Raw genomic sequence first — 24,759 nt, forward strand, 5'->3', positions numbered from 1 at the left:
TGTAGGCCTAATGGATTATTTTACATTGCTGTAGGCTATTGGTACTTTTACTTAAGTACAGGGCTTTAATACTTCCTCCAACACTGCACATAGCCTGTCTTATGCAGATATTTAACTCCAGCAGTAGAGACACAGCTAGTTAAGGTAGCTTACACTATTTTAGTTGGAGCTGTTTTTTTTAGGTGAATTTACAGTGTAAAAAAAAAGGACAAGTCAAAGTTTCTTACCCTTTCTTCTAGCATCGCAACATTAGCAGCAGACTAGTTGAATTCTGTTGCTGGACATAATTCCTCATTAAATATCTTTTAGTCGTAGCTATAGCCTATATTTTATACGACATCGTTGTTATTGTTAGACACAGTAGACGCCCCGAAATGAACCAATAAAAAGAACCGACGCTCAGACTCACCTCGTTTTCAACCAATCACAGTGCGCGGTATTAGACCAGTCTGTGTTGCCATGGATACGACAGACGCTTTTGTGACATTGACCTGAAGCCTCACATACTTTCATATTATAAATAAACTATTAATAACGTTAAAATATTAACATAGACTATCAGAAAAGACATTATAAACAGTGAAAACAGATTTGTTTATCGTTTTTTTCTCCTTTCCTCTCCAATTAATCATCTCACGACCCCTCACATTTATCTGCTGACCCTTTGGAGGGGCCTGACCCCTTATGTACTTTTACTGTAATACTTTAACTACATCAAGCTCATAATACTTATGTACTTTTACTTAAGTGGGGTTTTTTTTATAAAGGAGTTTGACTTATAATGGAGTATTTTTACACTGCTCTATTGACACTTCTACTTAAAGTCTCCCTCCATTCAGAAGTACGTTTTTGCTTCTTGTTACTACAGTTGGATGTTTGGGCTTCACTGTGCAGAGTGATGTATGTGTTTGACACTAGTAGGCTGTTTTCACATTCTTCTGCTGGAGGTGGAAAAGTTAGGCTATGTGTACTCATCTGAGATGTGGAAGGCATGTATTTACAAACATGATTTGCAACATCTCAATTAGTTTGGAAGCAATAGGGGGGCGAGTACACAACTTACACAAAGGTGATGTGGAAACCTGAATCCTCCAGTACACAAACACTGAGCAGGGACTTTAGTGTGAAGTAATAGGCACCTTGTGTCCAGTAGGAAAACATTTGAATCTAATATATAGGCTAATTTTTTGCATATTTATAGATTTTGGATCTTTTAATCAAGCTAATTTGTACCTTTTTTTTTTTAAAGGAAAAACCCTATCAGACACAAATAACTATACAATCAATCAATCAATCAATCAATCAATCAATCAATCAATCAATCAATCAATCAATCACACTTTATTTGTTTAGCACTTTTCATACAGGGTAATGTAACATAAAGTGCTTTACATATTAAAACAAACAAACAAACAAACACCAGAGGTAAGATAGCACATGTAATAAATTAAGAATGCCCAAATAAAATAAAAGGCAGAAAATATTAATAAAAAATATTATAGAGAAGTAGTAAAATAAAGCAACTATAAAATAAAATGGGTAAAACCAGAAGTGTGAGGTGAAGGTTATTAAAAGGAAAACAAAGATAAAGAAGAAAATAAAATAATAAAACAACTAAAGAGGAAATGTGATGAAGTAAACCCAGACATAAAAAGGTGGAGGTGGAGGAAAACAACCAGGAAATAAAATAAAATTTAAAAAAATAGTCTAAACATAAAATAAAAGACAGATTAATAAATAAAATAAAGCTCAATTGAAAGCTAGATTAAAAAAGATAGGTTGCTTTTAAGTTAGAGTATTTTATAAACATCTTAAAAACATGTCTGCAGCGGATTTTTAGAGTAAATTATCTAAATACTTCTTTCACCACTGGATGTAATTAGTTTAGGATGTTCTCATGAAAATTGCACCCCATTAAAAAAAAGTCTTTTTGGTTTTGTTATCGCGAGAACACACTAGGACTCAAAGGAATTACGTATTATCGCGAGTGTGCCCTCCCCTCTGTCGCATTCACGTAAAATTTACGCAAGTCATTCTGCGTACATCAGTTGAACATGCAGTGGCGTTACGTGATTCACAGTGCGCAATTTACGTAAAAAAGAAGCAGCAGCGAGGAAAAGGAGGGGGGGAATGTCGGCTTGTGAATGATCGGCGGCAGGGAGCGTCAACGTTATGGGTGAGACCGCTGCTCTGTCACGACTTATTTAAAATAAAACCGTGTTATTTAAACGACAACTATGATATTTAGTGTTAACGCCGGATCCGCTATTTTAACATTTATTTTACGACTTTGCCCGCTACTTAGCTTCTGCAGTTGTCCGAGCAACCAACGCCCAGTCGTGGATGTGCTGCTGCTGCTAAGTTAGCTGTTAGCTGTTAGCATTCAGCCCATTAAGACTAAACGGGAGTGTCACTTCCTGTCTTTAGCAAGCTCTTAACATTTTATGTGTGCGTTATAAGCCAACATGATAAAACCTACATTCACACATTCAATCGTTTTCCCCCCAAAAGCTATATATATATACGTACGAGCAAATGTGACTATAACTAAAGCTAATTTAGTGTCGTATGTTGGATTAAAACAGCTCATGTTAAAGCTAAAGGAGGGGTGGAAACGACATGTAAATGCTTTAAAATGTGTTGTGTGTATGTTAAAATAGTCCCACATTAAACAGATTAAGCAGAACATAGTCATTAAATTAGGCTAGATATTCAAGTGTGTTCATTATTTTTTTTAATCTTTTAAAGCACTCTCTTTACATCTTTTGCTACTACTACTATTTGTATCCTGTTTACATTTCTCAGAATGGTTTCCACTTGTAATGTAATTTTGTGTGTGTGTGTGTGTGTGTATATTTCTGAAAATTGCTGTGTTGATATGCTGTGTAAGGGTTAGGGTTAGGGTTAGGAGAGGGGTTGAAACGACATGTAAATGCTTTCAAATTTGTCTTTTTACATCCCCCCTTCTTGTTGTGTGTATGTTAAGCAGAACATACTCATTAAATTAGGCTAGATATTCAAGTGTGTACATAAATTAAAGCGCTTCTTCTTTACTTATTTTGCTACTACTACTATTTGTATCCTGTTTACATTTCACAGAATAGTTTCCACTTGTAATGTGATCCTCTTTTTTTGGTGTATATTTCTGAAAATTGCTGTGTAAGTACATTGAAAAGCCACTAAAAATTAAGTCAAATTCCTTCAATTTAAAAAAAAAAAAAAATAGTTGGCTAATAAATATGATATGATGCTGAAAATACAGGGGGCTGCACACATATATAACGTTATGTATATTGATGTGTATGTAGTTTTATTATACTGCCATGCTTGGAGCAGCTAGGTTAGACATAAGGGAGGCACGATTCCTGCCATCTAATCTGGATTACAGTGGATCTAGTACCTCCAAGAGAGTTCATGTTTTGACTTTTAAGTTCATTGGCCTCAGACTGTGACCTCAAAACCAGGATACTATACTGTGTTTCCACCTCAAATTAACCTAATTAAATTAAAATTGGTGTTCTGTTGAGGGCAGTCAAAAAAAATCTGCACCATCATACTGTGACTTAGTCCTCCACCACTTCCTTTCCTTTTGGCAGACCTGTGTGAGACACAACCGGAAAGGAAACAAGACAGCTGTCATTTTTTTAAAGATGAATGTTGTCACGCTTTTTTTTAACCCCCCAGCTGTGATTTAAAAAAAAAAGAAGATGAATGGTGCTTTGCAAGGAATCCAACCTGCAAAGTCAAAGTAAGGTTAAACACAGTTGCTTGAGATTAAACTCTACATCACTGTGAGTAAAAAGACATTAATTTAATACTAATGATAATTGATAGCATCACTTAGAAGATATGTGGTCCAGCATCCAGCGTGTGAGAGGCAGATATCCACTTCTAGCCACAGGCATAAAAAGCTGCAACACTGGAAAAAATGGAAAAAAGAAGCTTGCTTTATGGTGCCGCATGACATTAAAAGAACAAGTGGAGCGTAATATGTACAACACTGGTCAAATGTCTGTGTTGTTACAGTAGCAGTAGCTCAGATCATGAATCGTTTTGCCCTGGGCATTACTGCTCTGGAAACAGATTCTGGAGACAGAGCAGTCGGTTTGTCAGATGGCCTGAGATTGATTCCCTCTTTGCTTTTTGTTTTCTCTTTGTGCCCTCTCCCTCTTTCTGCTCCCTGACCCTGGAAACGCTGACCTTTTCCTGCACGTTGGGACCACATCACACCGTCCTGCATCAAAAACAGCTGTAAGTATTGAAATAATCTAAAAATCGTAACGCTTGAAGTGACTTGTAATTCATTTCTTCAACCTGATGATGAAGAAGATGATGAAACCTGTTGCAAGTTCATCTTTACAAATTAATGAGACCTTCAGCACCAACTTTATCATGTTTAATTACAGTTAAGATAAGATAAGATATTTCTTTAATAGTCCCACCGTGGGGAAATTTACATTATCACAGCAGCAAAGTGGATAGCAAAAAAACTGAAAGAGCATCAATAGAAACAAATAAATAATAAGTAAGTACACAACCGATAAAAAGACAATAGTAGTAAAAAATATAGTGAAAAAGTAATAGTGTTGGTGAATGATAGTATATCTGAGTTATATATTGTTATAGCACAGATTTTAAAGTGGAAAGCATTAAGACATAATGCACATAACACATTAAACCATTTTGCATCTTCTAATTGAATATTTTATTCAATATAAATGTGATTCATATTCAGTGTAAGTTGCCAAACATTTTTGGGATTTTTAAATACAATTTTTATCTTTTAATCCACTTCGGGCAAGATTTCAGAGCGACGTTGGGAACATTAGGGTTTAGGTGGTTGGATATTTGGGTTGGGATTTAAGTTTAAGCAGTGTGGGAACTAGACGTTTCCTTTTTTAAGATTTTCAGCCAAAAAGCAAAGTGATGCAAGATTAGATTTTTTATTCATTCTTTTTTTTTTTTTGATGTCTTGTATTTTTCTTTTTATGTCCCTACAGCAGCAAAAGAATCTGGAAGGATATGTTGGCTTTGCAAGCCTCCCCAACCAAGTGTACAGGAAGTCTGTCAAGAGGGGCTTTGAGTTCACCCTGATGGTCGTGGGTAAGAACACAAGCTGCTCAGCCTTGTTTTATTTGAATCATTTCATTGTATTCTCAGTGGTCGGCATTTTAAAAGTTCTTCATTGTGGTTTGTTTTTGAGAAAGAGAGATTGTGTGTGTGTGTGTGTGTGTGTGTGTGTGTGTGTGCGCGTGCAACCATATAAGCAAGGGACTTACCCTTAGCTTTGTAGTGTTAATTGCTGAGTCAGAGAGAAGATCATTGTATTGCTGTTTTTTGAATTAATGTTGACTCCAGGTCTCTCTCGACGCTTCTCTCCCAAAGACAGAAACATTCGGGTTGGATTTATCTTAGAGCTGCACTCAGCGAATCAAAAAATGCAGACATTCCTTTAAAACGGTTTGGATGTGGTCGTTGACACCGAGCCAAGATCCTCCTCAGCTGATCAGTCCCTGTTTGGAGGGAAAATGTTTCCTCGGGTCAAAACCATTTCCTGTGGTGGGACCAGCAGAATTTGTACCCAGCATGCCTCTAAGAATAGCGCATCTCCCATTGCGTTCACAACACTTCATTCCTACAAGATTTTTTTTTTTGCTTAGTTACTGCTGATAGATTTCCAAACACTGCTCTTCTTCATTACTTACATTAGAAACGTCATCTTAACCCTTAAAACAGGCAGGAGTGGAAAATGAGATGTAAAAAAACCAAAACATGATGTTCGCAGTTATTTCATTTGCACCTAAAGTAAAACATTTCCACTAATACTTTGAATATACTTTGGATTTTTTTGAGTTGTATCATAATGGTGATACATTCTTGCTTTCTTTGATCATTAATATCACACATACTAGTTTCTACACTGATTTTTTATAATTTCTATCAAAGTATAGACCTACCACCAAGCTTCAGAACTACCAATCCAAGGCACATAAAATGAAACAACCCACCTTAACCATCCTAACAGGGTGTTAAAGAGTCTGTATCTCCTGGCACTTAGATTTTGCCTGCTTCTATCCTCTGAAATGTCCCTTTTAAAAAACTTGCTGGGTGGTGATCAAGCAGTTGGCTAAACCCTGTGAATGTTTCAGTGAGCTCGCAACAAACAATTTTGGGAATGATTGCAGAAAAGAAAAAATGGCATTGTATCAAGCAACAGGGAAAGTAGAAGAAGGGGAAGAGGGGGGGTCCTCTGGGCTTTTTTCACAGTTAAATGCTCACCATTGTTTTTAATGGTATCACCCTCTTTTCACGGTCACACAATATTCAGCTTTTCTTGGCTCCGGTGTTGCTGTGAGCTCCGCAACATGTCCCCGCTGTGCAACGGAGTACGTCATTAGTGTGGCGTGAAAGAGGAAAGGAGGATGAAAGATAGAAGGGAAAGGGAAGGAAGGAGATGGGACTGGTATTACCACCAGCGACTGGCACGTCTGTTCATGCCTCCTGCAACACGTGACCCAGCAACCTGTTCAGTTCACACATTGTTCCTTTTCTCATTGGCACGTCATCGCTTCATATTTAACAAGCACATAACCGCAACTCAGTTATACACCGCGCATAAAATGTAGGATAAACAAACGCTACAGTACGACCCCCCCCTCCCTCACATTACCCTATGACTGTAGCTCTGGTGTAAATAGTGGCTCGTTAAATATTGACTTGTGGCCATCATCCAAGGCAGGCAGTGCCAGTGGTCATTTCCACTAATGATCCTTTTCATCGGGAGCTTGGAAACCGGGCACACAATGACCAGCCGAGCTTGTGTTGAAGCCTCCCAAGACCACACAGCCATTCAGCGGTACATAACACGGAGCCATTGTCTGTGTGTTGTTTCTTTTAGCCTTTTTACTGTTAACTCAAATGGTTTAATGTCTTGAGCAAATGTCAATGTCTTCTCTGGACAGATCTGTGACCTTTGATTGTCCTCAGGATCTCAACTGTGATCTTTGTGAATGTGTGTATGTGTGTGTGTGTGTGTGTGTGAGATACAGGGGGTTTGACATACATACACATTTTGTAACCTACATTTCCAGTATTTTATTCTTAGCAGCATTTCCCATTAATTATATAAAGTGTGGCGGCCCACCGCAGTCTGATTTGTGCCGCTAGTTATTTGAAAGAACACAACGCGAACTTTAAACAATGTAGAAAAAAGATATTTACTGAAAAATGTAAAAATCTAAACAGTATTTTATATGATCCCCAATAATAAACTAGGTGAACTTGGATAATCACTCCTGCTTTCTTTGTTTCAGAGCTGAAATGTGGACAATAATCTGTTTTGATAGTTTGTTTGAAACATTTATGAACTGGTAAAATTTTCTTCCCCATGCTTTGTGGGTGTGTCATCACCATTCATACTTATACAACTAGTAGTAAAATTAGTAAAGCGCTAAATTATTTAGAGCACAATTTTCTTCATTCATAGATATAACCTCTTCATTTTGCCCTCAGAGTGCACCAGAATGATGCATTTGACTTAAAAAATGTTCAAAATTTTCCACCTAGAGGGTCGGACTGAGGTCCAACCACCATAGTCACTCAAAGTTCTGTGGGTAACACTTATTAGTAATACAACACTTTACAGACTAACCAACTGTCTAACCGTACAAGTCTCAAGTGGTTCGGAAATATTGATTTGTCTTCTCTCTTTTTTCCTAGGTGAGTCAGGTTTGGGCAAATCCACATTGATCAACTCTCTGTTCCTAACGGATCTGTATTCAGCAGAGTATCCTGGACCCTCACATCGAATCAAAAAGACTGTACAGGTACATTTTAGCAAGTAGATGTTATCGTAAATTATCGTACTGATGAGATGTCGCACACTGGGTTAAAAATCGCACACTGAGCTGAAGTCGGAGCCAGTATTTTTTTTTAGATACTGCACGATCTAGACTAAGTAGCAGGATTGAAAAAAAAATGGCACAGTTACATGAACAACACTGAAGTGCTGTTGGCTGGTTAAGATTTTCTACTCTACTAACAGCTTTGGCAGACGTTCAAACCATCTTTTTGAGGTTTTATTTTTAAATGTGACCATAATGTGGCCGCACAGCTAACAGATACAGAGCCTGTACAGTCTCACAGCACATCTGTGTCACTGACATATATCCCCACTTAATTATCAGTTTGGTTTTCATGTGTTCTCAAGCTTGTTGCTCCCAAGTAGTCTTTTAAGATAAATACAGTGATGTTAAACTCTTGAAGAAATCCTAACAAACATAACATAATCAGCACATATATGAATACAATCAACATAACATAATCATTATGGGTCAGTGATAAATAAGGGTTGGCAAGGTGAGCAATTAAAAAATATCTTAAAAAATAGTTTTAAAAGCAGCATCAGGTTTGTTAAAATGTTCATTTTGTAGGTTTTATGTCATTTGAAATGACATTTGCACCATTTTTTTAAACCAAAAGTAAGTACTGAATGTTCCTGAAAATGTCAAATGGTGTAATAACAAAAGAATGATGACTATTAAACATTTTATCCACCTACAGTGTATTTAAGTGTACTAATAATTACTACTAGTAAATACTTAATTTTAAAACATCACATGAAAAGAAACATTGATGGAGTATTTCTACATTCAAATTTTAAAGCATTTTGTCAATATTGAGCAGGACGTATCCTAAAAACGACCATTTTTTCTAAATAAGTTTTGACAAATTATGTAAAATCTTTTGAAAACCATAGTGTTGCATTGTTAGGTGGATTATATTTATTCCACATTTTAGATTACATTTATTTTCCGATATATAATCAGATTATTATGAAAAATACTGGTTACACCAATGGACACCCTGTTGCATCATGTCATTGACCCTTACATTCTGATTCAAAGTGTTACAATTAAAGAGAAGCAGGTTTATTATTATGTCTTTCTCACTTCACCATACTTGAAGCCAGATGTAAAAAAGAACATAAGTATTTACTCCCCATGTTCTGACATCAAATCCATTCGGATATCATAAAAGGATAAAAATTGTGGGAGTTTTGTGGGAAAGTCCTTTAGATAAGATGAAAAGATTCATTGTTATTTTTAAGATTTTATCAAATTGTTGTGGCTCTCTAAACGTCTGATTTAATTTGAAGGAATAATTTCCACTATGATGGGCTTTGATTGACTCTGGAAGATACGCAGTAAATATATCTCCTCGTAGGTTGAAACAAGTCTGACTCACTGTCAGCTCCCTGCCATAAACGCCCCTTATCTTCATCTTCCCCTAATTACATACCGTCGTCCTGAATCTTAAGTGCCTCAAGTGCTTTACTTTATCTGTCTGCCTCTTGACTGACAACATTGCTATCTCCAGATGTCTGTGAGCTTTTTTTTTTAGGTTTCTCAGCATAGTTAAGTAATGATACAGTGTGAGACGGCTTGTTGCTACATGCTGCCAGTGCCTAATGTTTTTCTATCTGAAATATAATGATGCTGTTAGTTTCACTGTGATATTGATTTTTACACCACTACTTCCATATTGTGTTTCTTTTCTAAATAGAAGTTGTGTCGCTAAATAAAATGTTTCAGTCTCAAGAGGCGCAGTTTGCAGAGAATGAACTGAAACTTAATCTTCCCTTCGTTCTTTCTCCCGTGTCAGGTGGAGCAGTCCAAAGTTTTAATAAAGGAAGGCGGCGTCCAGCTGCTGCTCACAATAGTTGACACCCCAGGGTTCGGAGATGCCGTCGACAACAGCAACTGGTAAGTATTCCTCCCTCTTCATCTCAGAATAGATAATATTGCTTCACTCAGAATATTAAAACTCTTCTACTCTTAAAGCTACCGTACACCTCTTGTAATTCGGCGATCCTTCTGCCGTCTTTGTCTTTTAATGGGAGATTTTGTTTTGTGTTGCACAGCTGGCAGCCGATCATCGACCACATAGACAGCAAGTTTGAAGACTATCTGAACTCAGAATCGCGGGTGAACAGACGACAGATGCCCGACAGCCGAATCCACTGCTGCCTGTACTTCATAGCCCCCTCGGGACACGGGTGAGTAAAAAAAAAACAACAACTTTCTCTCTCTAAAATATGCTCTCTCGGCAGGAATTAAGCTCTTAAATATCACTGCCTTTATCAATATAAAGAACGAGGATGGAAGTGAGGACTGAACATCTCAAGAAAGGAAAAGGTTGGAAGGGTGAATAGTGAGAGGAAATGAGGTAAAAAATAGTGCGAGAAGGGAAATGAGGGGTCAACATAGCCTCAAAGGGTCAGAGGGCAGGTTTGTGACTGGGAGGGATCCTTGAATGTGTCTTTAAAATCTAGAGTAGCAAATACAGCTCCCCTCCCCTTTTTTTTAAGCATTTTTCAGCCAGCTGTGGTGATGCTGGGCAGCTCTTGAGTGAGTGTTTGTGTGTGTGTGGTAAATGTGTGTGTTGTTTTACTCTTACAGCTACTCCCCCCTCGGCCACTGCTGTAAATGATCATGTGAGAGTGAGTCTAGTCTTGTAATAGGAGAAAAGGGAGTATGTGGAGGTAGGGGGGGGGGGGGGGGGGGGGGGGGGGGGGGGGGGGTTGCTGGAGAAACGCCCGGCAGGTGATACAGATTGCCAAATGTTTCAAAAAAGAGATGACTATTGTGGAATTTTAATGGTAATGTTTGTTATTCACAACCCACTAGTTTCTTCTGCAGTTTCTTCTTATTTAAATGCAGGAGTTTGGGATTTAAAGGGGATATATATTGTGCACATTTCCAGGTCCATATTTTTATTCTGGGGTTTACTGGAATAACTTTGCATGATTTGTAGTTAAAAAAACTCCTTATTTATCTTATACAGACTCTTTATGCAGCCCCTCACTTCAGCCTATCTCTAATACAGGCTGTTTTAGCTCCTGATGAGCTAACTCTCTTCTAATTAGTTAGCTTCAGATGCAAACTGAACATGAAGGATTTTACTTGCTACTTTACTTTTTACTGCTGTTTACACAAAACATCCAATATATCCATTCGTGTTCAAGCCTGAATCCGATCTGGATTTTAAGAGTGGACAAAGTGAACAACCTTAATAAAAAAGAATACAGAAGTGATGACCGATTATGGGCATGTTCGTCAAGCTTGTCAGGAAAGTTTAAACCCTGAGGAGCTTTCAGGGAGCATTTTTACACACATTCACTGGAGTTCGACCATCTTTAACAAAGACATTAGACATCATAAGAGCATATAAATGACAGAAAATCACAAAAAGCATCATGTATACACTTTTGTTTTAATCTAAGCCTGCCCCTCACCAACGCTCTTGACCTTTTTAAGAATATATTGGAGTCTGTCGGAGCCAATGGGAGAATTTTCTATTGTAGGTCAGGATAGTGTTGTTTGTGTCTGCTGTGTAGAGCTGCCTAATTTGTGTGTATGCTAATGCACACAGCGCGCTGACATGCCCTTAAAGCTGTTGACCGTGACATACTGTAAACAAGCAGAAGAAGAAGTCTCTGTCCTTCTCTTCCTCCATCTTCCTCTCCGTCCTCATTTTTCTTCTCCTTTTTTAGTATGTCCTTCGCCCTTTTATGCAACATTGTGTTTGTACAAGCTTGTCCTCTGTACCCAGACAAGGAGTACGTTAGCCTTGAGGATAGGCAGTGTATGTTCTCAGACAAGAACACACACACACACACACACACACACACACACACACACACACACACACACACACACACACACACACACACACACACACACACACACACACACACACAAACAAAACATCCCCTCGTAACACCAGCTGACTGCTCTCTCTCACACTCAGCAGCACAATAACCTCCATCACTGAGAGACAATCTAGATATTGAGCACCGAGCCGAACTCTGGTGACTGGTTTTCCTACAGTGTTGAGAAGAGGAGGAGGAGGAGGAGCGATGACTCATTAAAGAAATAATTACCCACATCTTTTCTCCTTTTAAATCAATAATCACGGCCTTTCTAAAACTGTGGTTGAATCCAATTAAAAGAAAAGTGTTTGTTGGTGAGATTGTGAACATCAGGTCGGGTTCGATGATTTCAGTGTCGAGTTAAACTTGGACAGAATCGCAGAGTTTGATAATAAAATAAAAATAAACGAGGAATATTGTGGAATTTGCCAAAATGTGGATGCAATTTATAAAAGTCAGGGTTTCCCCCAATATTATAAGACTTAAAGGTGAAGTGAAAGATAAAGTTTTACTCTAGTCGACGACATCTACATATGTTATTCAAAGTGCGATAAAAGCTTTGAGTAAAATAAATAATAAAATGTGTTGAAACAATCAGAAACTGTAGTTCATTTTTCATAAACGAGCTAAAGCCAAAGCTGTCTGTTTAATTTAGTTTAACCACAAATCTTAAAAAAGCTGCAAATTCTTGTAAAATTATCCACTGGCTCAAATCAGCAGCAGAGAGAGGAGGACAGAGGAGGACAGAGGAGGACAGAGGAGGACAGAGGAGGACAGAGGAGGACAGAGGAGGACAGAGGAGGAGAGAGGAGGACAGAGGAGGAGAGACTGATACTGACTGATGTCTGTGTGTTCTTAATCTTTCTAAACTTTAGTGTTTTGATATCAGGGATATAATTTATTTTATAGACATTTTAAATTTGTTTCCAGTAAGATATTATTGAGTTATAGTGACTGTGCTGTTGCTGCTCTAGAAACAATATTTAGTTATATTAAATATATAAATCACTTCTAATCCTGTTCTGGAATTATTCTTTCTTTTAAATAATAGTAATTTCTTTATTCCTGAAAAGCAACCAGAGTTTGAGTAAGATTTTGAACTGGACTGATAATAGTATGAATAACAAAGATAAAATCCTAATGACATTCGTCCCTACATCCTGACTTTAACTGTTCAAATCACTTCACTATAAGCCTGTCTCATATTATCAGTGATATTTTGTGATTATATTATTATACTCAGGTCATAGCTTATTTTGAATTTTATCTTTTAATAATCAATAGAAATAATATAATTTTATATATACATTCCCCTTTCTTAAAAATGTTCATGTTAACTAGGTTTTTTTGTTTTCTAACTAAATGTGTTTTCCTATTTGAGTTAAGACGGTTTGGGATATTTTGTGCTTGTTCGGGGTCGATATCAGCTTCTTCTTGGACGAGGACGTGTTTAGTCTGACGGACACTGAATCACATGATAGTTGACGTATTGGGGTTTTTTCTTTGTTGTATTTTGACGACAGCACATTCCTGTGGTCACTTTGTGTAAAGTTATCGTAGAGAAAAAAACTGATACTGGATTTTTGGGGCCAATGCTGACACTGATAGATAGTAAAAAAAAAAATATATATATATATTGGTCGATAATCTTATATATGCAGAATAAAATGACATTAGTGCACTGAAACAGTAAACTACTCATGTAATTTAATAATTATAAATTCAATAAAATTCCTATAAATAATCCAATCCAACTTTATTTGTTGCATTTTATTTGTTGTTTTATTTGTTTGCACTTAAAAAAAAACCCAAAGTGAACCATAGTGCTGTACAGAATATTAAATAAAAGACATAACAGATCACATGAGGCATAAAATAACATATAAAATATATAAAAAACATGAATAAAGATAATAGCCATGCAATAAAATAATCAAATCAAATAAATAAAGTGTGTTTACAAGGTGACAAGGCCAAGGAGAGAGATTTAATGAGATTTAAATAATAAAACACAACAACAACAAAAATCATACATATATATTAAACTTGATTTAAGAAAAAGGTTCAAATATACATAAAATGTTGCCTATGCTGGTACGATATATCTGTGAAAGGGTGATCGGTCGAGCTCTGTGCGATACGTCAGTGAAATATTAATGTCTAACATTTAGAAATGAGCTGTGAGTGTGATCTGATGTTTGTTTTACTGCTAATAAATGACACGCTGACTTCTTTGTGACTCCTCCATGGACCAGCTGGTTCTATTTGCCGTCTGCTTTATTATAAAAGTTTATCATAAACATCGTGTATGCAACAGCGTGAATTATGTTGCCTGTTGATCAGGGTAAAAAGTCATAAAATATCTTAAATGTAGTTGTTGATATTCAAAGTCTAAAAATGTCTTTAAATGTCTGGAGTTGTAAGAAGCATTAAATTAGTTGTTCAGTTTATGTTATGTATCATTATTATCATTATTTTCTGATTATTTAACATAACCAATCAATCAACTTATTAATTAAAGTAAAAACTAATCAGTATATAATTAAACTAATCATTAGTTACAGTACTATAGCCTATAAATGACTTCAAAATGAGGTCCATCTCAACCCACTACAGCAGTAAAATCCTGCTTTTGCATCATTATAATATGTGTCAGCAATGGTATTTGTTTTTCCTTAAAAAGGTTTAAAAAAGATCTTAAAAGTCATTCAATTTGCTCTTAAAAAATGTGCAGATACCCTGTTGATGCAGATCTTCAATGTGTTTCTTTTTAATCAGTAAAATCTGCTCTCCTCTCAGCGAGTCACTATCAGTATGTGGATTCTGTTTTTTTTTTTTTGGAGAGCATCAGTGCAGCTCTGTGCTCTGTGTTGACCTGCACGGCTGCCTGGCGACATGACAAAAATGCATCCCACTCTTCCCCACTAAAAACAACAAATTCTGCTTCAGGGCAGATTTCAGGATATTTTTCCACTTGTGCCATCAGAGAATCAGATGAAGATGAGATTATATTTTATAGTAAAATACAATGTGTATGATGCAAAAACAGACAGTTTCTCATGAGTACAAGGATGTAACAAACATCAGTATGGCGTCATTGATGCTTTTCTATATTTGATTTATCTCCACTTGTTCTTTAGCTGGAGGATGAGCGGATGACTAATCTTATTAAAATCAAACAGCAGCACAACCTCAAAGTATCAGACTTCCTCCTGTTGTAACACAGGTTAAACACAACTGTTGGATTCATTATTTTGTGCTTTTAATGTGCTTCACAGGCTTGTACGTTGTTTAAAATATCAATACCAGGAACAGTGTAATTCAGTACAACTTGACACTGTTCGCAGAATGTAAAAGCTTCGTCTTTATCTTTTTCTCTCTGCAGATTGAAGCCCTTGGACATCGAGTTCATGAAACGGTTGCATGAGAAAGTCAATGTCATCCCGCTGATCGCCAAAGCAGACACCCTCACCCCAGAGGAATGCCAACAGTTCAAGAAGCAGGTCAGTGGTTTCCACAGCTGCATACGACAGCAGCAAAAGTAGCTCAAAGGCATTTTTTTTTTTCCGGTGATACTGTGCATCTCTGAGCAAAGTCGAGTAAAAAGTAAAAAAAAACAACAAACACCTTTTGGGGTTTTACAGCTGTTTGTCCAACAATGGTTAATATGTCTTGTACTGTGTACGGTTTTCTGTTAACGCCTGTAAAGCTTGATCATCAAATAATTGCCAGAAAATGGCAAGTTATTACACAAAAAATTAATAAAATAAGACTTTGCATATATGAGTTTTGTTTGTATCATAGTTGATAAACTGGAAATCTTTTGCGATTTATTTTTCATAGCATGTTTTTTGAAACACACAAAAACATATTAAATACAACATTTTTTAAGCTCATATCACCACCTTCAAACATTTTTTATGCATAATAATAATATGTGTATACAACCAGATAGATGTAGTGCACAGTTACATGAAAAGCAATACAATGAAAATTGACAGATTTACAGATGAATGACTTTCTATACCTGCTGTATCTAATTTTATACACACATTTTCAACAGGAATTTACCATTAAATTAGCTACAAAATGTTTAGTCATTGCTTTATCTGTGTACTACATGCATCTGATTGTATACATATGGTTATTCAGGGAAAAAAATATGATTACAATGATGATTTAGAGGTCTCTAAAACTCATGTATGAAATATGATTAAGCTAGCATTACAGGGTTAAGTACACATTTAAATTAAGGACATAACTCCTGGAAGAATAAGCTGTTTTCATTTTTGGTTTTTGCTTTTTTGGGACATACTGAGCTTGATAGTAAACATGTATTTGATACATGCCGACATATTTTAACTAGTTATGTTAAGTTTGAGTGGAGATTAAATCATTTTAAATGAGGAAAGCTTCAAGTAACATTGAATTGATCGTTTTTAAAGCAGAGATGAAAAATAAGATGATTTTTAAAAAAAAACAAAAAGGGCAACTCTGGTTTAAGAACTCAGTATTTAATATGAAGTTGCTATATTAGCACTACATGTATGATGAAAACTGAAAGCTGCAACATAATGTACATTTAAACTACAACAGAGATTGTGTTGCATCTAGTGTCACATATATATAAAGTTGTCCTGAAGTAATAAATTATAAATTTGTCGCTACCTTAACCGATGTCCCAATTCAACATACCTCAATAGCAAAACATAGAGAGCATGTGACCACAGAAATGAGCCATTTTGAGTGTGACTGCACATATAAAATTATATAACATCATATTATAATGTTGTCTCGGCTGAAAGCATGATAGATATATATATTTGAGCTTTATAGCCAGATAACTATAAAGCCAGATAACTTCTTATGTCTTGTCTTGGTTAAAAATACTCAATTTGTTTTTCGTTGCTCAAAATTAGGATATGGTGAAAACCCACAAACTACTGGAACATATATCTGTACATTATACTTGTCATCTGTACTTTACTGGTTTCCAATAAAGAAATACAATAAAAAAAAAAACATTAGTACATGATGGAACTTGTTTCATATCTGCCAGAAGTTGCTAAAAGTTTTCTCCTCTTTTCCTGCTAGATCATGCGGGAAATCCAAGAGCACAAAATCAAGATCTACGAGTTCCCCGAGACAGATGACGAAGAGGAGAACAGGCTGGTGAAGAAGATCAAGGTACTGTGTCTCACCTGCCAGATCCACACATCATATAAACCCAAACTCATACACTCGTTGTGTTAATTATCCTAAATATGATTGTTTTGTTTAGGACAAGTTGCCGCTGGCTGTAGTAGGAAGCAACACCATCATCGAGGTGAACAGCAAGAGGGTCAGAGGGAGACAATACCCCTGGGGGGTTGCAGAAGGTATGAATGTTAATTAGTTGAATATCAACACATAGAAAACTTGAATGTTGAAATGCAATTAAAGAAACACAAAGAACTAAATGTATTTAAATTAAACTGTACAACGGATAAAGACACCAAATATAATAAAGATAAGAATGTCGTGTACTGATCTAATATGTACGAACATTTCTAAACATCAGGTGCAGACAGCATTCCTGAAAACTGGGACAGCACATTTGTTATATTCATGTTATTTATCACAGTTAAAATGTTTCCAGTGTTTTGTGTCCATGATACAAACAAGGTTACATATTTTTTCACTCTGATAATTTATTAACATTATAAGTACAAAGACTAACTTCTTGTTTTTTTCCTTCCTAGTCGAGAACAGTGACCACTGCGACTTCACCATCCTCAGAGATATGCTCATCAGGTACTAAAAATACAACGAGGATCACTCAATAAATACTTAAAACAGCCGGCTATTTAAACGTGGGCTTTTAAAAAACTGTTTAAATGCTTTCTGAGGAGTCTAGTCGATATTTCTTTCTATAACACGGTTCATTAATATTGTTTGACAGTGTTTTGTAGCTGAAAGAGCAGCTGAATCATTACTCACAGAGCGTTTTAAATATTTAAAATTCTTGGTTTGTCCGTTCCCAGAACTCACATGCAGGACCTGAAGGACGTGACAAACAACGTCCATTATGAAAACTACCGCAGCAGGAAGCTGGCTGCCGTCACCTACAACGGAGTGGACAACAACAGGGCTAAAGGACAACTTTCCACCAAGTAAGTCCTGGACTCAGAGAAGTAGTAGTAGTAGTACTCAGATAAGACAGGTTCAGTCTGCTTTGTGCTATTAAACAACAATAGATTTTCGGTATTGAAGTTTTTGCCTCTTTTAAGAGTCATCAAGTGACTATCTGGAGGCTCGTTTCTGTTTTAAAGTCATATTTTGGGGAAATGGTTGCAGATTAATAATTAAGATTAAGTATTTATTTAAAAACTACTAAAACCACAACAGGGTTTGAAAAGTTAATAGTACACAGTATTCAGGATGTATTATCAATATGCTGAATGAAATCTGTGTGGATTTTACAGGTACAGAGGTTGCAAATAAGTACTTGTGTAGTTTAATTCATGTTTAATCTACTGTGTTTTGTTGGCTTTAAATAATGTGTTAAACTGAGGAGGATAAATGTGTTAAAGCAACATGACTAAACATGTGGCCTCGTTGACTGTGATGAGTCATTGTCACATTACTTCCTCTTCTTTTGCTGATCATGTATCTTAGATTCCAGGTAACTGAGTAAGAGCGAGTCAGGCTGGAGTCATTATTTCATTCATTTTTTATCCCATTTATCTTCTTCTTCTTCTGATATTTGAAGCACACTTACTCAAGTACCCATCCCCTCGCTGGATGAGTATGCCAAGAGTAATAATTCTGAGCACCACGCTGCTTTTCACAAACAGCTGGCTCTAATACACTAAGCAAAAAAAAAAAAAAAAAAAAATTACAGCTGAACATAAGCCTCACAACTGCTGATGCTAACGTGCAGCTGCTAATGTGTTTGACACCCAGCTCACAAAGCCGACATTGTTGTTTTTTCCATGCTTTCTTTTTTTTTTCCATTCACAGTGTAAAGAGTAGTTTGAATCACACACAGAGCACATTTAACGGACTGTAGTTTCATTTTAGTGCATGACCTCATCATTGCATGCCTCGTGTGTTTGTGTGTGTGTGCGCGCCTGTGTGTTTGTGTGTGTGTGTGTGTGTGTGTGTGTTTGGTTGTATGTGTTTTTATGGTTTTTTTTAGAAGTGACACAGTTGAAGGAATGTAAGTGGTCTTTTTTTTTTTTCTTCATTTATCCCTTGTTTCAGATGTTCTTTCCTCTGTATCCTTCCTCTGTTGTCCCTCTTTGGCTGGGCGTCTCCTCCTCCTCCTCTTCTTCCTCCTCCTCCTTCCTTTATTAGCAGAAGTTTTCAGGAGCAGCAGCAGCAGCAGGAAAACTGTGAATTACCAAAACTTCTTTATGAATATAATTTGAAGGCATAAAGTTTTGGTTTTGTTTCCACTGGTATATTCATCGCTGCTTTCGCCTGCCGCTGCTTGTAGCCCTGCTGCTTGGACTGATAATGGAGACCTGCACATGATGAAGTGTTTGGAGAGCGCTTACCTGCCATTTATGAGACACACTATAATCACGTTAAAATTAAAGCAGTCCACCTTAAGTTGTTTAAGTCTTAACATGTTATCTGCTTTAAAAAAAGGTATTTTATCTCTAATAATAAGTATAAAACTATTAAGTCCATCTTTAAAACTATCCTTGCTATATGCTATTACAGTTCATGCATTTTTGAGCCCCTGAATTACATTTGAACTTGATTTGAGCTAAAATAAGCACCACCCGACCACCTTACATCCTAGAGTCAGCACAGGTTTAGCTTCAGAGTGTTTATTTTATTAGCTTACTACTCTCTAGAGTTGTTTTTGAGTTTTTCCCTGGCTGTTTGCCTCACTTTATTAGTCATAAATTGCTATATTTACCCCAAAAGCATTTAAAGGATTACAACAAAAGCCTAAAAGCCATAAAAAACCCTTAAGACTTCAGTATCAGGAGACGTAGAATTATGCTAAAAATTATGTCTCAGACAAACATGAGCCCAAAATTGATGTTTTTGTCATTTTAAAACGTCACATTGCAGCTTTAAGATTGTATAGTTTCATCTTGTTCCTCCCTGAGTCAAAGCACCAAAATAAGTTTTTCATACCCGACTCATCTCCACATATTTCACGACAGGTCTCTGCTCACTAACACTGCTACAAACACAACCCTGATGAGCTTTACTAACATTTAACCACCTGCACTAACGCTCAGTGTTCACAGGTTCCTTGCATTAGCGTTTTTGGTCTTCCTCTCCGGTGATGTTTAAATGGTTTGTTTTGGTTTCCTGTTCCTGTCACAGCCTTGTTGGATCCCGTCATTCCTAAAACTTGAACCTCTCGCTCTGTTTTCCTCCTGTATTCCGACGTGTTGCATTCCTGTGGTTGGAGGGGGGGGGGTTAATGTTGTCACGATACAATTCAAAACTTTACAAAATAAATATTAAACTGTAACTACAACTTCAACAAAGGTTTCTTTCTGACAACTCTAGAAGAGAAATCAATTTGTATTTTACTTTCACCCTCTTTAGTCAACCAGTTGGCATGTTTTCCGGCGTTTGACCTGACACCCCCCTCTTTAAAAGCCAGAATCTGTCTCTCTATTCCACTCCTCCTCCTCTTCCTCCTCCTCCTCTTCTCTTTTTTTATCATCTTTATCATTTCCTGTAAAGGATTTCAACATGCATGCCTTCAAGAACAGATTTCAGACTGGGTGAAACTGGTTTTAGCTTGTTAAACTAAACTAAATTAAGTTAAATAAATAGTTATTTTTAATTTTGATGCTGCTATCGTGACAACGCTAATAATGAGCATACTGATGAGTAGACCACTGCTGGTGATGCCTCATAGTGCTCGTCTAAAACTGTGTTTCTTTGTGTGTGTTTCTGTATGTGTGTGTGTGTTTGTGTGTTTCTGTGTGTGTGTGTGTGTGTGTGTGTGTGTGTGTGTGTGTTTCTGTGTGTGTGTGTGTGTGTGTGTGTGTGTGTGTGTGTGTGTGTGTGTGTGTGTGTGTGTGTGTGTGTGTGTGTGTGTGTGTTTCTCTCTCGTGCTCCCCGTTACAGGAGTCCCCTGGCCCAGATGGAGGAGGAGAGGCGAGAGCACGTGACTAAGATGAAGAAGATGGAGATGGAGATGGAGCAGGTGTTTGAGATGAAAGTTAAGGAGAAAGTGCAGAAGCTCAAAGACTCTGAAGCAGAGGTAAAAAAACAACAACACACACACACACACAAATGGATTATAGAGTATCACAGTTCATGAAGTTACTCCTCTCTGACTCAGCTCATTCCTTCCTCTTGTGCAGACATGTTTCAGCAGAGTTTATAGAGCGAGTGTGAAGATGAATGTTTTGTTTGTCAGTTCTCGCTTTTTGGTGTGTGTGTTTAATGTCTCTGAAATCATTTATTTAGATAAAGGTGTGTGTGTGTTTAATGTCTCTGAAATCATTTATTTAGATAAAGGCCGTTAGTGTGTGTGTGTGAGAGAGAGAGAGTGTGTGACCTGCTGACTGTAGCAGGGTTAGTCTTTGCTATTATTTCCACAGGTTTAGATTATTGCAACAAAATGAAATTGCGTTGCAGCACAAACATTACAAAGCATATTTTGAATCAGGAAAACAGTGAAGATGCTTAAACTTTGAAAATTGTCCAGTCATGCCTCACACTGCTGATATGAAAGAGGTTCCTTGTTACATAAAAAGTGTGTAAAAGAGGTCTGGTTTTGCAGACCAATTATAGATGTATTGATAATTAAAATGACTTGTTTTGGTTGTTTGTTTGTTTTTTTTTGGGGGGGGGGGGGGGTTGAACAGAAAAAACATTCATCTTGCTAAATCTGAGACAATTTAAATTTTAAAAAATGTACCCTGTAACACCAAGTGAATCATATTTGATATATGGGTGTCCATAATCATTTGTTTTAGCGGCATCTAGAGGAACAAACTTGGCAGAAATTTAATATAATATTCATAAGTATGTTTTAATTAGTGAATAATCGCCTGAAAAAAAGTGGTTATGCTTTCGTACCTTAGAATGAGCCCTTTATAGGGAGATGGACTTTTCTGTGTTTCACGAGTTTCTGGTTCACTGGAGGTTCTCGTACACGCTCTGGATGGGCAGGGGTTTTCAGTTGAGATGTTATAGCCCAGTAAGACTCTTTGGTTTCTCTTTAATTCAGTTACAGTGTCGTCTGTTTAAAAGTTTGTCTCCACATTCGTCAAAACTAAAGAAAGTATCATATTGTGTAAAAAGTCCTTTTTTCAGTTTATGTGCTTTTAAGTACTAATGTCCTCCTCTGTCTGGTGTCTCTGTAGCTTCAGCGGCGTCACGAGCAAATGAAGAAGAACCTGGAGGCTCAGCACAAGGACCTGGAGGACAAGAGACGCCTGTTTGAGGATGAGAGAGCAAACTGGGAGACCCAGCAGCGCCTGGAGCAGCAGAAAATGGAGGCCTCCAGGTACCACCGACTCCCACTGTCACTCTTTTAATGGTTCAGCTGTTTTTAACAAACCCAAGTGTGTGTCTGTGTTTGTGTGTGTATTTAAACCTTTTATAATATACACAAAGTCAGGCACTATTAGGGTTTATATACAGTCAGAAGTTTGGACTCACTTCATTTTCTGTCACTTTACGTCCAAAATGGAGCTGACAAATTCTGTATTGAACACAATTTTTAAAATCTTGATTAGTTATCAGTAGGAGCAGTCAGTAAAGGGAGGTGGACAAAATAACAGATAGGCCTATATAAATTAATTCAATCCAGTCCAAAATCACTGCAACACATAACAACCTTTGAGATGATTTTAATGTTGAGTTTCATTTAAGACTGTCAGAGAGATGCTGATTCAACACTATTATAACAATGATTGATGGTCCATACTATTACAACTATACTTAATACCATACTATATATACTTAATACTATACAATATATACTTAATACTATACTATATATACTTAATACTATACAATATATGCTTAATACTATACTGTATATACTTAATACTATACAATATATACTTAATACTATACTATATTTACTTAATACTATACAATATATACTTAATACTATACTATATGTACTTAATATCATACTATATATACTTAATACTATACTATATGTACTTAATATTATACTATATATACTTAATACTATACTATATATACTTAATACTATACTATATATACTTAATACCATACTATATATACTTAATACTATACTATATATACTTAATACCATACTATATATACTTAATACTATACTATATGTACTTAATACTATACTATATATACTTAATACTATACTATATATACTTAATACTATACTATATATACTTATTACTATACTATATGTACTTAATATTATACTATATATCAGAGGTGTCAGTCATTTTCACTCAAGAGCCACATACAGCTCCATCCGGCCCTTATGTGGAAAGAAAAGAATAGAATATAGAAAGTCTTTATTGTCATTGTAGGGAAGGAAAGATGTAAGGAAGGAAAGGGAAAAGGGAGAAAGGACAGATGGAATAAAGGAAGGAATATTGATGTTTGACATCCCTGCTGTGTATAGAGGTGTGAGTATTATTCTGGTATGAAATAAAATGACTGATTGTGTTTGTGTTTCTTTCTTCTCTGCAGAACTCTGGAGAAAAACAAAAAGAAAGGCAAGATCTTCTAAAGGACAGTCGGCAGGACCACCCCAACTCAAGTTAAATTTGTTTGCCAACGTTGCCGGTCAGGACACCAGCGTGTGGCACTGACACCCCCAACCCCCCCCCTCCATTCTCTCTCCCCTTCTTCCTCCCTCTCTCCCTGATCCTACTCCTACTCCTCCTCCTACTGCTCTGTCTGCCAGCACAGCTGTGTTCCTGCTCCCAGCCACTAGAGGGAGTACTGGGGGGTATATGTGGGTATGTGAGGGGGGGGTGGAGTTAGGTCTGCATGTACAGTCAGAACCACCACCACAGAGCCCCCTCGCTGCTTCGGGACTTATCATCATCAAAGAATGTGTTTACCTTAACGACAGGAAAAAAAACTAAATAACCCCGATTTAGAAAGGCCAAACTCATATTATTATTTTAATTATTATTATTATTATTGATGTTATTATTATTATTATTATTGTTGTTGTTATTACTGAATACTGTCCCCCGCCCCCACCCTGCTGCTCTCTTTTCCTCCCCAAGGTTGCTTTTTAGAACGACTGACGTGTCCGACTGTTGTACAATCAAGTTCTGGTGAATTGTATTTGTTTACAGGAAAGATGACAGTAAGCGTGTATGAACATGAATATGAACATTAACCCCCCGATCTTCCATCATATTATTGAAGCAAGAAGAAGAGGACGAGGCATTAACTAATCCTTTCTGTTTTGTTTTGTTTTTTTCTTTTTTTTGAGTGTACTCGGTAAACCTTTTAACCTGCCTCCTTATCAGTGCAACAGCCTAAAAAAAAAAGAAAAACGGTGTCAAGAGGAGAAAGAAAAACAACAACCTGAAGATAAGAACATCAATAAAAATGCACCTTGGGCCTTTTTATAGATTAAAAAATAACGGCTAAAGCTTATTTCTGAAACGTAACGCTTTTGTTTTCCTCTGTATTTAGCTATCTCCACTAGCCTTGGACCACAATTTATAACGTCATAAGTGTTATATTTCACTTTAGTTTATTTTTATATATACCGAGCCAGCTGAAGTAAATAACTTCTTTTGTATGTTTAGAAAAAATCCTCAGAGACTCAAGCAGCGTCCACTGTTTATTAAAAAAAACAAAAAACTTTCATATATAACAGTGATCCTGGACGCCAAACAAACAACCCCCAGCCCCCCCCAAAAAACCCCAAACAAACCCAACAACAACGTTTCTTTTACTGCGATCAGTGAGAAAGAAGAGTCAACACCGCATTTTGCTTTGGCTATGTACTCCATCTCTGTATTTTTAATTTTATTTTTCATTTGTATTGTACAAAGTCACTTAATAAACCTGTGATGATACTGAGGAGTGAGGTGGGTTTATTATTA

The 24,759-nt window shown here is 36.6% G+C and overlaps 1 protein-coding gene across 1 annotated transcript; it reads left to right on the top strand.

The window, feature by feature from the left end:
* Positions 1-3,849: 3,849 nt before the first annotated feature.
* On the top strand, positions 3,850-24,732 carry septin7b (septin 7b). Its single transcript, XM_062423144.1, has 14 exons — positions 3,850-3,870; positions 5,001-5,103; positions 7,720-7,826; positions 9,664-9,764; positions 9,923-10,057; positions 15,099-15,216; positions 16,808-16,900; positions 16,995-17,091; positions 17,455-17,506; positions 17,737-17,865; positions 18,894-18,914; positions 20,804-20,939; positions 22,051-22,193; positions 23,378-24,732. Exons 1-14 carry the CDS (start codon positions 3,850-3,852, stop codon positions 23,415-23,417), a joined length of 1,296 nt encoding a protein of 431 aa, XP_062279128.1. The 3' UTR covers positions 23,418-24,732.
* Positions 24,733-24,759: the final 27 nt, after the last annotated feature.

Source organism: Scomber scombrus, chromosome 7, assembly GCF_963691925.1.
Source record: "Scomber scombrus chromosome 7, fScoSco1.1, whole genome shotgun sequence".
Lineage (NCBI taxonomy): Eukaryota > Metazoa > Chordata > Actinopteri > Scombriformes > Scombridae > Scomber > Scomber scombrus.

Bases quoted from the DNA above. Each gene is read 5' to 3' on its own strand.
- septin7b (XM_062423144.1), top strand. From the start codon at position 3,850: ATGTGGTCCAGCATCCAGCGT. The intron at 9,765-9,922 runs GTAAGTATTCCT...TGTGTTGCACAG, and splicing joins GCCGTCGACAACAGCAACTG to CTGGCAGCCGATCATCGACC. The intron at 22,194-23,377 runs GTACCACCGACT...TCTTCTCTGCAG, and splicing joins CAGAAAATGGAGGCCTCCAG to AACTCTGGAGAAAAACAAAA.